The sequence below is a fragment of the Phoca vitulina genome, unplaced genomic scaffold (assembly GCF_004348235.1).
Source record: "Phoca vitulina isolate PV1807 unplaced genomic scaffold, GSC_HSeal_1.0 scaffold414, whole genome shotgun sequence".
Taxonomy (NCBI): Eukaryota; Metazoa; Chordata; class Mammalia; order Carnivora; family Phocidae; genus Phoca; species Phoca vitulina.
In genome coordinates, this window is record NW_022590101.1 from 438 (window position 1) to 13,792 (window position 13,355).

Below are 13,355 nucleotides of genomic sequence, written 5' to 3' on the forward strand. Positions count from 1 at the left end.
ATCCATGTCTTTGTTCCTGGGAGCTTCATTATCCCAAGTAGCACAGTCCTTACCAAGTCCTTCATCAGTAAAAGTAACAGCTATCATTGATGTTTCTGATGTGCCAGAGACTGTGCTAAATATTTTGTATATATTATTGCATGCATATTCCACTACAGCACTATGAGGTGGTCAGTAGTTTATTTCATTGTGTAGATAAAGGAATCAGCCTCAGAGGTTCAGTAACTTATCCAAAGTCACACATGTCACAAATTTCAAAATTTGAGCCCAAGCATATCTGTTCCCAGAGCTTAGTACCATGAATCGGTTACTTCTACACTCCAACCCTTCAGGAAATTTCCATCACCTCCATTTAAAGATACACTTCTTTGGCCTTTGCTCAAGACCATACAACAGCTGGGCACTACCTATCAGTGGACGTGGCACATGTTTGTGGCAAAGGCACCTGATTCTCTTCTACTGCTGTTTCCCTCAGGTTTCTTGTTGGTACCCAGGCCACTGGCTTGTGCTCCCAAGGCTGCCAGGCCATTGTGGATACAGGGACCTATGTGCTAGCTGTTCCCCAGCAGTTCATGAGCTCCTTCCTGCAGGCAACCAGAGCCCAGGAGGCTCAGAATGGTGATGTGAGTAACCAGAAGCCAAGGGTTTCTCTGTACATCCACATAGTCTCAGCATAGGAGGAAGGCTTGTGGGGAGGGGAACCTGAGCTCCTGGAAGATCAGATCAGGTAGGGACACAGCATGGCCTTTCAGGCAAGGACGCATAAGAGGAGGGAATAACACCAACTCCGAGTATGGGCTGAATGACTGTCAGGAGGGGTGGCTGTTCCATTGCAGGCCCTTGGAACACATCTCACCTTGGTGTGGCACTGTCATTTGACTCTATGAACAGAGCCAGGCATATTGCATTTCTCCATTCCACTTGGGTTTCTTTCTTCCCTAGGAATACTCCTTTGGCTTTTACTCTGAGCAGCCTCCTGTGCCCACCCCTGTTCCCCTATACCCACTTCTGTAGTTTGCTCCTCCTGCATGCAAGAGTCTAGTTTAGTCAGACTAAATCTTGGTCCCTCAGGGTGTGTGTGTGTGTGTGTGTTTGTGATGAGTACGTGGATAGGTGCACACTTATGTGAGAACATGCTTCACACAGGATGTGCCCATGCTTCTTCTCTGTAAGTGGTACTTTCTGGCAGTAGAAATCTGTGTTCTGGAATGAGCCTAACTCCTTGTGGTCATATCAATACAATCAAAATCTCAGAGCTGAGATGTGTCCAAGGAGGCCCAGGAAAGCAAAAGCATCTGGTCGGTGTTGTACCTGGGAATCAGGCTTTGCCTTCCATGCTCTCAACCAACCTCTGCTGGAAGGTCAGGAAGAGAGTCTCATGGGGAATGGGGGACTCGGGCCCCTTGTCTGGGCCCCCAGTCCCCTGGCACTCTACAGCTCTGCTTCTCTTCTCTCTCAGTATGTGGTCAACTGCAACTCCATACAGAGCATGCCCACCATGACCTTTGTCATCAGTGGGACCCCATTACCTCTGCCTCCCTCTGCCTATGTCTTCAACGTAAGTATGCACTCCAGGCTCCAGGAAAATGGGATTGGATGGGCACAAGCAGCTGTTCTGTGTCCCAGCTCACATCTGAGCACCTATGGGGAGTCACTAGTGGCAGGGTTGAGGGTGAACAAGAAGCCAGAGACCCCAGAGGTGTCAAGGAATATAGGGTGGGAAGTTCCGGTAGGGAAAGGCCTCTCCATGCACTTGGTTATATCCTGATGTTCTTTGTCTGCAGAATGATGGCTACTGCACGCTTGGGATTGAGGCCACTTACTTGCCCTCCCCCACTGGGCAGCCCCTGTGGATTCTGGGAGATGTTTTCCTCAAGGAATATTACACTGTCTACGACATTGGGAATAGCAGGATGGGTTTTGCCCTCTCTAAGTAGACTAGCAAGAGGCAGCTGTCTCCACCCTCCCAGCAGAACTCTGGGATTGCCCTACTGTTTCTCTGGGCTGACAGCAGCATTTTAGACTAGTCTGGTCCCTCTGTGCACTAGAATCTTACTTCCTGCAACTAATAAATCAAGAATCTCCAAACGTCCTTGCTGTTCCCTCTAAATGTCTTCTTTGTGTTCTGCTTGTAGTAGTTTATTCTAGATTGAAAGTTAGCAACAGGGGTGCCTGGGTGGCTCAGTTGGTTGAGCAACTGCCTTCAGCTCAGGTCATGATCCTGGAATCCCGGGATCGAGTCCCGCATCAGGCTCCCTGCTCAGCAGGGAGTCTGCTTCACCCTCTGACCCTCATGATCTCTCTCTCATCTCATTCTCTCTCTCAAATAAATAAATAAAATCTTAATAAAAAAAAGAAAGTTAGCAACAGTTCTTTGGGGGAATCTGTGAATTGCCCAATGGGCAAGAACACAGAGCAGAGGTCTCTGAGTGAGGACCCACACATAGATTTTAAGGACACAGTAGTACCTACATAAAGTACTCTAGTGGAGGTGACAAGACCTCCCAGCACTCTCCCTTCCAACACATTCTTCTCTCCATTCTTGAATGTTAGAGAAGAAAAAGAAACATTGGAGAACATTTCAAACTGGTGCTCTGAGGCCAACTCAGATTACAAAATGGTGTTTCTTCTTGAGGAAAGCAGCACAGTTTTAATTAATTTTTTCTGGTATTTTCACAGACCCCTTTCTTCCCTACTCACTATGGGTGCTCTCAGGCTGTTCACATATGTACTTTACCTGCCTAACCTGAAAGATTTTGAGTTTAGAACCCCAATCTCATTTTACAGTGGAAGAAAGTGGGGTGTGGACAGGTAATCATACAGTTAGTGTTAAAATCAGATCCAGATCAATGTATTAAATATTTTTATTGTGTTACTATATGATAAAGTCTGCTATGTGCAAGCCATGGAGGCATGCGATTACAAATGAGACATGGCATTGGCTCACTAGGAATTTTCTATCAAGTACAGCATATTGCTCTTGAGCATGTTTCCTGTCTGAAGTAAGCCCAGTAGCTGAACTTGCATTCCACAGTAGGTTATGAACAATCATCTGCAGTGGGTTCTTCTAATGCAGTAATGCTGCCTTTAGGGAGGTAAAAACTGGTATTGCTCTGGGACCCAAAGTTCTTTCAAGAAATGTAATTAGAAGGACGTACCTGGAAAGAAAGATGCAAAGAATTCTCAATCTAGATGTTTGTGGGTGGTAGTGGTAGATGGAGGTGTACATTTTTCTACATCATTGCATCATTCCCCTTCACCAACACACGATGGAGTTGATCTTATGGAATTGGGTAATGTCTGCACTCTGACAATTCCTTTTTCTTTCTGTTGTGCTTCTCTTATGGGAGATACAGCCTTCTTTTGTCAAAGGGAAGGGAGCTCAGCTCAGCCCCAATTCACCTGCATCCTCATCCCTGCTCCATCAGCCACTGTTCCTGCCTCAGTATCACCTCTATTCATGCTCTGGTGGATGGCCTCAACTATATAGAGCAAAGATCTTGAGATGGAGATATAATTGCTAGAAAGTTCTCAGCACTGAAATACAACAAATACAAGTTATCATGAGTAACCTGAAATTCATCAGCAGGGACAAACTGCAGACACTGGAACAACATATGGTATTCGTAAAGCCAGAGCTAGCAATTCTGTCTGCTCCTGGATTCTAGATAATAGCACCCAACAGAAGCTGTCCACAGCTTATGGTCTGTTCCACCTTGTCTATCATGGTAGGACAGGGACAAAATTTATTAATATGGGAGTGTTCCCTACCTTCCAATATGCCACTCTGTCCCCACCACACTAATAAAGATCTTGTCTGTCTGATTCTTGTATCTTATGTGACAGAGACTGAAGGACTAGGACAGAAAAAGAGAGAGAGATGAAGAGAGGAAGAGAGATGCTAGTGGGTCAAAAAAGGTAAAAGGAATGAGGAGTAAATGAGATTTTTAAAAAGCTGGAAGGTAACAGGGAAGAGAGAAGGGATAGGAACTATGGATGGGAGAGGTGAAAATAAAGACTTGGAATTTGAAATTTCTTGGGGGAGATGCTCCACAGCAACATAGGATTGATGAAGGGAAACATAGGATGAAGATTTTGAGAAATGTTGCCTTTGCTTACAAATTAGAGACTTTTTAATGTTCTGTAAGAGATACAAAAATTGGAATTCCTCTTTAATTGTTTTTAGCTGCTGTAATGCGCTTTTTAAATGTGAATTCACGAAGAAAGTGGCCACATGGACCTCAGTCTATATTTGGGTTATACTTGTAAAACACATTCTAGAGTTTTCTTTCCATTAACTGCTTATGCCATCACCACTGATGAAATATCATTAATTTATTCATAAGGTATTTATTGAAATCTCTTTGTGTAAGTAAAATCTTCCCTGATCCCTGACATCTTCCTGCGTGTCCTCCGCCTACCCCCCCATGAGAGGTTATTGCTCCTCTTTCCCTCCCCCCATAGCACTTTGTACCTCTGACAGTTCACTACACATTGCACTGTATTGTACCCATTGCACGTCTGCCTCCACAACTCAGTTATGATCAAGAGAAAAGAGACCGTTCATTTTTCTCTTGAAGTCCCCAGATCTGACATGTTTTGCGATAACAAGTGCTTAGCAATGCCTGCTATACAACCACATTCATAATACAAGTGACATAAAGACTGTTACAGCGAATGGTGCCTGAGAGTGGCAGGAAAGAGGAAGTATCACAAAGGAAACCATGTTAGATTTCGCCTTCAAGTATGTGTAGGAACTCACTGGGTAGAGAAAGTTAGAAAAGGGATCTCATGCAGAAACTGGCATAAGGACAGCACAGAGGCAGGAGAGAGTTTGTGTAATTGTAGAGCATCAGGAAATCCCGACTGGCTGGACACAAGGTACTGGAGAGGATAGTAGGAAATGAGGCAGCCAAGGTGGGTTGCGGTCAGAGGGGCAGGGCCTTGTTAAATCTCTGGACTTGATTCTGCTGTCAAACAGACCCATATGGGTTTCGGTGGAGGAGAGACCTATGATCAGATATTTGAGGAAGAGGGCTCTGCTGGCAGGGCTCCTCTGCTGTTCCTTAGTCCTTACCTGGGGTCCCCCAGGGTCTAGCTTCCATAGAGACTCAACTTCAGATAGAGGCATATCCTTTGTTCCTGGTAGAACTTCTGCTCTAGAACTCTGGCCATTTTCCTAGGCTCACCATTGTGGCCGGAAGAGCTAAACAGAAATGGAAGACCCCTTTGTATCTGACACCTAAATCCAGAATTTAGAGCCAACCAATAGTAGTGAACTCTTGGCTTCCCCCTTTCTTAGTTCCATTTTGACCCAGCTCTTACTATGCAAATGTCACCAGAAATCTCAAAATCTCCTCTTTGCACCATCATGGTAGAGGTTTTGATTAAGGCCTGCTTCCATGTGCCATTCACCATCAAACACATGTGGAGAAGAATATTACCTTGTTGAGAAGATTTGATGTGTAATGAGTTCTCTGAACTTGGCCACAGCAGGTAGAGGCTCTGACAGGAAAATAGGCTGGGCGGTTGGTGGAGGGTGGGGCTCAGGAATGGACAAATGTAGACCTGGAAGCAGGCTTTAGGCTGGATTTCTGGTACTCTGCCTTCTGCAGCTGTTCCACTTTCACAGAGATAATGAGGCCCTTCTAGGCTCAGACCTTATGTAGAGAGCCCGGGGCCCCAGGCCTTTGTGCTAGACTGCAGCCGAGATGGGGTGGTACTGCTTTGAGCTAGTAAGTCACACAGACCCCAGACCTTTCGTCTCTCCAGCAAGGAGCAGGGAGCAGGGATCCAGCCCCCAGCTTCAACAGGCCAAGGCTCAGTTTGGATTTTTCCATGCCATTTCTCTCTTGTCTTTTTATATACCTCCACCAGGCCTCTGCTTTTTCAGGCTGCTGTGCTCTCTGCCTCTTTTCACATGCTCAGATACCAGAATGTAAAAGTGAGTTTCTCTGTGGGTTGCTAGAAAGTGCTAGAAAGTACAGCATTTCCAAGGCCTAGAGGGTGTGTCCCAGGAAGTCAGGTATTCTGGATACGTCTATAGCAGGGCACTGCTTCTGTAGCTTCCAGACCAGGAGATAAGGTTATTTTGATTCTTGCTATATTCCCAGTCCTTGCCACTCTTCCTGACACATGGTAGGAACTCAATTAATATGATGACCCACAAATGACATAGATGAAGTAATGGGAAGTGGGGAATTTCTGATCCAGTGAGTTTAATATCAGTCTGGGAAAAGGAACAAATTCCTGACCTGCCCATTGCATGTCAGAAACTCAGAAATCTGGAAGAGTTTCTAAAATATAAATGTTTTACTCTGCCTGTAAGTACCCTCCCTGTGTAGTAAGCCCATGAATAAGCCCAAGGTAGTCATCCAATCCTTGATATGGAGAGGCCAACAGCCCCCTTTTCAGGGCTAGTGGTAGAATACATAAAACTGGAACCTGGGGATTAGAGCATGAGGACAGAGACCCATGACTATTTCAGTAAAATGGAGCCACCCCACTGAACACTGGGCAGGAACCCCAGACCCATCTATGTATGTATATGACAAACCAGCATGTGGACACAGAATAGTCTGATGTAGTCTTTCTGTTCTCACATAGTAGTTATGAGCCCCTTCCCTCCCTAGGCCCCATGCTGGCAGACAAGAGAGCAGGGCAGTGCAGGGGGGAAGAGCAGCTCTGTCCTCAGTCCTGGATCCATGGTCAGGAGGAGCATGTGAAGGTAGTCACAGCTCCTCAACTGTAAAACAGGCTTAGGTAGGCCACACGGTTCCGGTGCTTTCTGAAGTCCTTGTCGGTGGACAACTGCAATGAAGGAATATTGTTTAGGTAAATATTCTAATGAGAACCCTCCACCTCCTGTCCTCCTGGCTGTGCAAAATAGAAGTGCACATCACCGCTGTTGTGGCCCAACTGAAGCCCACCCCATCCTAGTCTTAGGATTCTGTCAACATAGAGCTAGTCTCTGTCATCTTACTGTGCTGTCATGCTAGGACTTGGTAAATCTCTAAGTATAACTGGTAAACTTCTCAACAACAAAGATTATGTGTTTGATTCCTGACTGTTACTCATAGGTCTAGCATGATGATGTTGATACATTAGGCATTTAATAAATAGTTGTGGAATTAATCCAAGGTTCCTCTTAAAAAACAGCACCTCTGGAATTATGATAGCTCACATGGGTGGAGCATTTATTATGTTACATGAAATATGTTAAATGCTTTTCTATATTTGCTTGATCTTTAAAACCTTATCAGCTTGATTCTATTATATCCATTTTAAAGAATGAAAATTGAGGCTTAGAAAAATTGCCTGAGATCACACAGCCAGCAATATGGGAGCTAGTATTTGAACCCAGGCAGTCTGTCTCCTGAATCCATTTTCTCACCAGAATGCTCTACAGCCCCCTGCTGATCTAATACTCTAGTGATGTATGGAAAGAGTACTGGCTTAGGAGTCACAAGATCTAGATTCAAGTTGTCAACTTGCACAAGTCACTTAATCCATCAGAGCCTGATTTTCCTTCTCTATCACCGAGGTATAATTGTCCTGTTCCTGCACCAGAAGATTATTTGAGGATTAAGTAAGAAAATGTGACTTTTGTCAGTCATACCCACCTTTAAAAATCTAACAAAACTGTGCAACTCTCCAAAAAGATTCTCATATGCATATCTGCACAAAACTGCACATACATATGCTGTCAGGGGAACAAGGACTTCCTGAAGCTCATTCAGACACTCCTGGAAAAGAACCCTTGATACATATGAACGTACAAGAGAGAGGCTGTACAGAATTCCAGTCTTTTTACCTCAGCTCTTAGGGTTCTTTTCTGTAGACATGGAACCTGAGCCCAGTCTGGAGATCCAAATTTCATTGGCCAGGTGATTTTGGGGGGTGGTTTCACCTCTGGGTTGTATGTGCCAGGGCTAGAAATAAAAATACAAAGCATCACGTGTAATGACTTAGGGACCATATAGGAACTCCATCAGTACCACAGCTATCCCTGAACTTGGCCTAATTCCTTGAGAAAAAGCAACAGCCCAATTAGCTTTTTAATGTGGGGCAAGTGTGGGGTTCCCTTGCCTGTTAATGTATTTCTGATTAGCTGTGAGTGTTAAAGATATCTAGTCTTGGGGCACCTGGGTAGCTCAGTCGGTTAAGCATCTGCCTTCGGCTCAAGTCATGGCCCTGGGGTCCTGGGACTGAGCTCCACGTTGGGCTCCCTGCTCAGTGGGGAGCCTGCTTCTCCTTCTCCCTCTGCCACTCCCCCTGCTTGTGCTCTTTCTCTCTCTCAAATAAATAAAATCTTTTAAAAAAAGAGAGAGATCTAGTCTTGACATCCCAGTTAGGGTTAAAATGAACTCTAGATTGAAAAATATTTCTGCAACTCAGTATCCTTGGCTGAGAGACCAAAAGATCCCAGCAGTGGTGGGTGAGAAAAGGGCCTACCACAGTCATGAATAAGTACTGCCTGTGATGGGAAACTGGGGCTAGAAGTGTAATGATAATTCAATCAGCAATCTCAGGACAAGGAGGCAGAAGCAGTTAAAGTTTGATTGATGTGGCATTATAATTGCCTTTGTTCATAACACTTGGTCTTTCGTGTAGACTCTTTGCTGTGTTGGAAATAGTACTTAGAATGGACACAGGGGCCAAGAGTCAACACTTCCACTTCCTTAATGCAACCTTGAGAAAGTTACACTCACTCACTGATCCTTGGATTTCTCATGAGCAAAACAAAGACCTTGACCCTTTGCCCCGCAGTTCCACACTTGCCGAATGGCTTCCTGAAGCACTCGGTCTACACGGGCCACGGGCTCAGCCCCAGCACTCCTGCTCTGTTTTCAGTTCCTCTTTGCTCTCCACACTCTAGCCACACCAGCCTCCTCCTTCTTCCTCCCACCAGTCCCTCCCCAGCTTACAGCGTTTGCACTTGCAGCTCCTCCTGCCTGGGAAGCCCTGGCCCAGATCTTCACAGGGCTGGCTCAGTCTTGTCATTCAGACTTCAGGTCAAGTGTCATTGCCCCTAAAGACCTTTCTGGACATCCTTGCCAAAGTAGCACCATCCATCCATCACCACCACCCTGTTCACTGTCTTCACAGCACACCACCGGGTCACCACACTGCCCGGTGTACCTGTGGCAAACCTAGCTCATGGCTACTCTCTTGCCATAATTAGTAAGCTCACTCTCAGAAGTGTCACTGTCTGACTGCTAAATTATATGGTAACCGTCCTTATTACCATTGGTTTTTTTGAGTGTAGTTGCTTCTCATCTGTCTGGATTTGAGAGAGTAAGTTCCAAGGAATGAGGAGCCTTGTGTGAGGGGTTTAATGCAAAATCTCTGGGCCCCTTGGAAGTCCTGGCACATTTATAGCTATTGATTGAGTGAAACACTATGATTTAGAATTCTATAATGCCAGAGATCTGGAAGGTCAGAGGTTGGCTCTTTAAAGATGGGTGGGTGGTTTCTTATTCAGCTGGCATGGTTTGGATGGAACCCCTCCTTTATACATCCTTTTCTATTGCTGTTTGATGAAATGTTCCAGAAGAGAGGAGACATACCCAGGATAATAATTGCCCTTTGAGTATGTCCTAAATCGAGGCAACAAGACATTAAATGGAGCAAAATTTTGTTTGTGTATTTGCTCCCAAGGATTTGCAGCCTGGTACATGCCTGGGTAAAGCATCATGACCTATTTCCATGAAATAAGTCAACAAATAAGTTAGAGGGTGATGTATATACATACATATAAAGGCTCTAAGTAGATAAAATAGAATCATCCTCTTTCTGTTGCTGGGAAGGGACAATTTTTTCTCTACCATTCAGTCTTCCATCTGGGCTAAGAATTAAATTTACATGAAACAAATTAACAGGAATAAAATACCCAAAGTTTTATTAATCTCAGGGAGGCCCAACAATGAGACCTAAAGAAATGATCAAGGCAGGCAGTGTTTAGACAATGAGAAAATAAATTTGTGAGGAATTGATTGGGTAAAGAAAAAAGGTGTTTGGAAGCCTGAATTAGGAAATTCTAAGCAGAATTTAGGCTGAGGTAGTAGATTAGAAAAAATAACAAGGTTTGTTTTTACAGCTTTCTCAGCTTTAAAGTCCCTATCTCTGGTGATAAGGGTTTCTTTTTACTTCCTAGTACAGGGAGGGCAGTTTTCATACAGGAGATCGGTTTCCTGCTTTCAGGGGGACAGAGGAGGGTCTGAGTGTCCTTGTACCAGCCGTTTTTTAAGTAATTTTTATTTAAAATAACCAATATGCCAACGTAGCACATTTGGGGGCAACCTGCCCTTGACCCCCACACTGTTCATGTATCAGGTATGGTTTCACTACCCCAGCTATAGAAGTAAGCCTACCGTAAGGAGAAAACCAAGATAAGGGTGGGGTTCAGCTATTTCAAGACACATTTGCTGAGGCTGTAGAAAGAGATCGATGGGTGGTAAAGGACCAAGATGACTTGTTGCCCCTGCTGCTCCCATAATTCCACTCAGAGGTATTTTATAGCCAGTATCCCTTTCTTTGTGCTCTAGTGTCAGGAAAATGTCCAACAAGAGATTAGGACCCTATACTGAACACTTTCAGACCCCAAATCCAATCACAGAAAACGGAAGAAAGCAGGAATTTGTTTTTAAGTGACAAGATAATAGGATGCATATAAATAAAGCTTCGGTACTTAACATTAGCTGTGTCAGCCCTGAATCCTGCCTTGGTATCCTTTCTTTTGAGAATTGTTTCCCACTCTCCTGGGACTCTCACACACATTTGAGACACTAACACCCAGGCTTTTCAGATACACTTCTTAGTAGCTTTTGGCTAAATATCTCTTTTTCCTAAGACCAAGGGACCCTAGGACCCTACCTCTGACTAATCCCTTGTCTCTGGTGTGCTATCTTTCCAGGTGCATGCTCTGACCCAGACCTCATATCCCTGAGTCAAGAAATTGAAGAGTTTTTGATTTATAAGGATTCTAACAATACCTGCTGAACCTTCCATCCTTCCTGACTATGTAAACTCTTCAAATATTGTGATATGACCAGAAACAGATGGCCATGACAGTGATCTTTTAAGACTGTAATCACTTTCCACAGATATGTGGCACATTAGACATAATTTACTTGTGTCTGAAAGAACTGGCATTTGCCAAAGAACAATGTCAATACTATGTCTCCGAATAGACCCAGTCCTTGAAGAGACTGTCCCCAAGCGCCCCTTGAATAACTGGGGATGGAAGCCTCTGTATCTTGCTACCTTCTCCCCTCTCCTAGTGGATAATTCTGAGTGATGATTCTGAGTGGACGGCACTGTGCTGAGCACAGTGGGTGATATTTCAGGACCCAGACATCTACAAGACTTTAAACGCTAGTGGGAGAGAAAAGACAAGTAGTCAAATGATTTATTTCTGATAAAAACGAGTGGTTGTTTATTTCTGATAAAAACGAGTGCTTCACAGACATGTCATCTCATGCTGAGGAAGCAGACTCAGAGAGCTTAGGTACTAATGTCTTGCTGCAAAGACAACTTGGTAAGCGCAGTAAGAGAGCCTGCCGTGTTAAGGGATTGACAAGAGGTCAGAGGCACAGATGTGTGATGGACAAGTCCTTGGAATAGATGACAGGTTGGAGGGGGGTGGACAAGGAGGCAGGACACAGCCTCAAGGACATGATTGATGAGCAGACACCAGTTGTTTCCACACAGGAAAGTGAGCTGTGGACACGATGTTAGGAGCTTTTGTCACTTTCTCATTGACTTTTCTTGAAGAGTCCCATAAAAGGTTCCAAAACCCTGTTTCTGTGAAGTTAGGAATGTTGCCACCAGGAGGCAGCAGCATACAGGGTTACATTTTCTGGCAGACAACTAGAAGAGTGGAAGAAAAGCCATTAGAATCCCTTTCTACAGAAAATCAAATCACATATAAATCTCTGTCATTACCGTTAAAGCTGATACTTTTGTGCACACTGAGGCAGAGAGAGCGTGAACACCCCAGGCTTAGAGGAGGAGGCTGTGCTGAGACACAGGTTGAGTTCAGGCAAACAGGACTTGAAGTCCCAGCTCTGCCTTTGATTAACTATGTGATCACGGGGAAGTTAAATCAGCTTCTAAGGTTGTTACGATGGTTAAATGAAATATGTGCCTGGTCCAAGGTCGATAAGTGAGAGTTGTAGTTAGATCTTCTATAGATCTTCCAGTTTCCCTCTAACAATTTCTTTCTTAAAGAAATGTTTCTAAAGAAACATTAAATCATGCATATGAAATTGGAAACTCTTTGGGTTTGTGCATAGCTCAAAGGCTTCAAGGTATATTCATGACAAAGTTCCAGTAACTTCTCTCATGCCCGCTACAACTTTACCTAGGGAATCATTTTGTAAGCTGGCCTCTTTCATCACATGCTTCTAGAAGGTTCCAATCTAGAAACTAGTAAAGGGTCTATAGAAGGTATTAAGTGTGTCATTTCCTTGATTAAAACAAATTAATGGCTCCTTACTGCTTAAGGAATAAAGTCCATGGTACTTAGCATGGCTTATGAGGTCCACCTCACCATCCAGTCACGCCAGTGTAGACACTTAATACTGTGCTCCAGGAGCTTGATCCAGATGCTCCACAGTGTGCTCCATTAGTATGAGGCTTAATAATAAATAGTTTGATGGAATAGAAGTTAAAATACTGTGGATACTGAATCCATGCTGTTTTAATATAGTTTTGTAGAATCAAGAGTATTGCTGTTTTAGCATTACAGTCCTTTCCATTGCAACAGAATCCTAAGGAGAAAATAATTTCCAGAGCCAATTGGCATGATAAGGACTGTGCAGACCCAGTGCAGGTCCTTTGGGTGGGTCTTGGCTTGTGAGGAGCCATGTTGAGAAGTGCTCTTGTGGCCACACTGGTCACAGTGTTCTCTGACTTCATGACACAAACTGCACTTCTGGGTGCCATTGCTCAGGCTTTGCTTCTGCCTCCAGTGGCTTTTCCCACTTTCCTTACTTTCTCATCTACCAACCAGGAAGATCCTAACTCAAATTACCTCTTCTCTGAAGGCCTTTCCATCCCCCCAGGAGCTATCACTTCTTGCTTCTGCTTGCTTTATTAATACTGTTCTTTTTTTAAAAAGATTTTATTTATTTATTTGAGAGAGAGAGCAGAGCGAGAGAGAGAGAGAGAGAGAGCACACGATCCGGGTTGGGTGGGGCAGGGGGAGAGAGAGAGAAGCAGACTCCCTGCTGAGCAGGGAGCCTGACTCAGGGCTCAATCCCAGGACCGTGGGGTAAAAATCTGAGCCAAAGGCAGATGCTTAACCAACTGAGCCACCCAGACGACCCAATACTGTTCTTAATCATTCTTAT

At 44.4% G+C, this 13,355-nt stretch overlaps 1 protein-coding gene across 1 annotated transcript; it reads right to left on the bottom strand.

Annotated features, from left to right (window-relative positions):
• Positions 1-5,691: 5,691 nt before the first annotated feature.
• LOC116629229 (protein pitchfork-like) lies at positions 5,692-9,692 on the bottom strand. The gene is made up of 3 exons (XM_032399535.1): positions 9,570-9,692; positions 7,814-7,931; positions 5,692-6,810 (listed from the first exon to the last, which is right to left on the bottom strand). Exons 1-3 carry the CDS (start codon positions 9,677-9,679, stop codon positions 6,742-6,744), a joined length of 297 nt encoding a protein of 98 aa, XP_032255426.1. The 5' UTR covers positions 9,680-9,692; the 3' UTR covers positions 5,692-6,741.
• Positions 9,693-13,355: the final 3,663 nt, after the last annotated feature.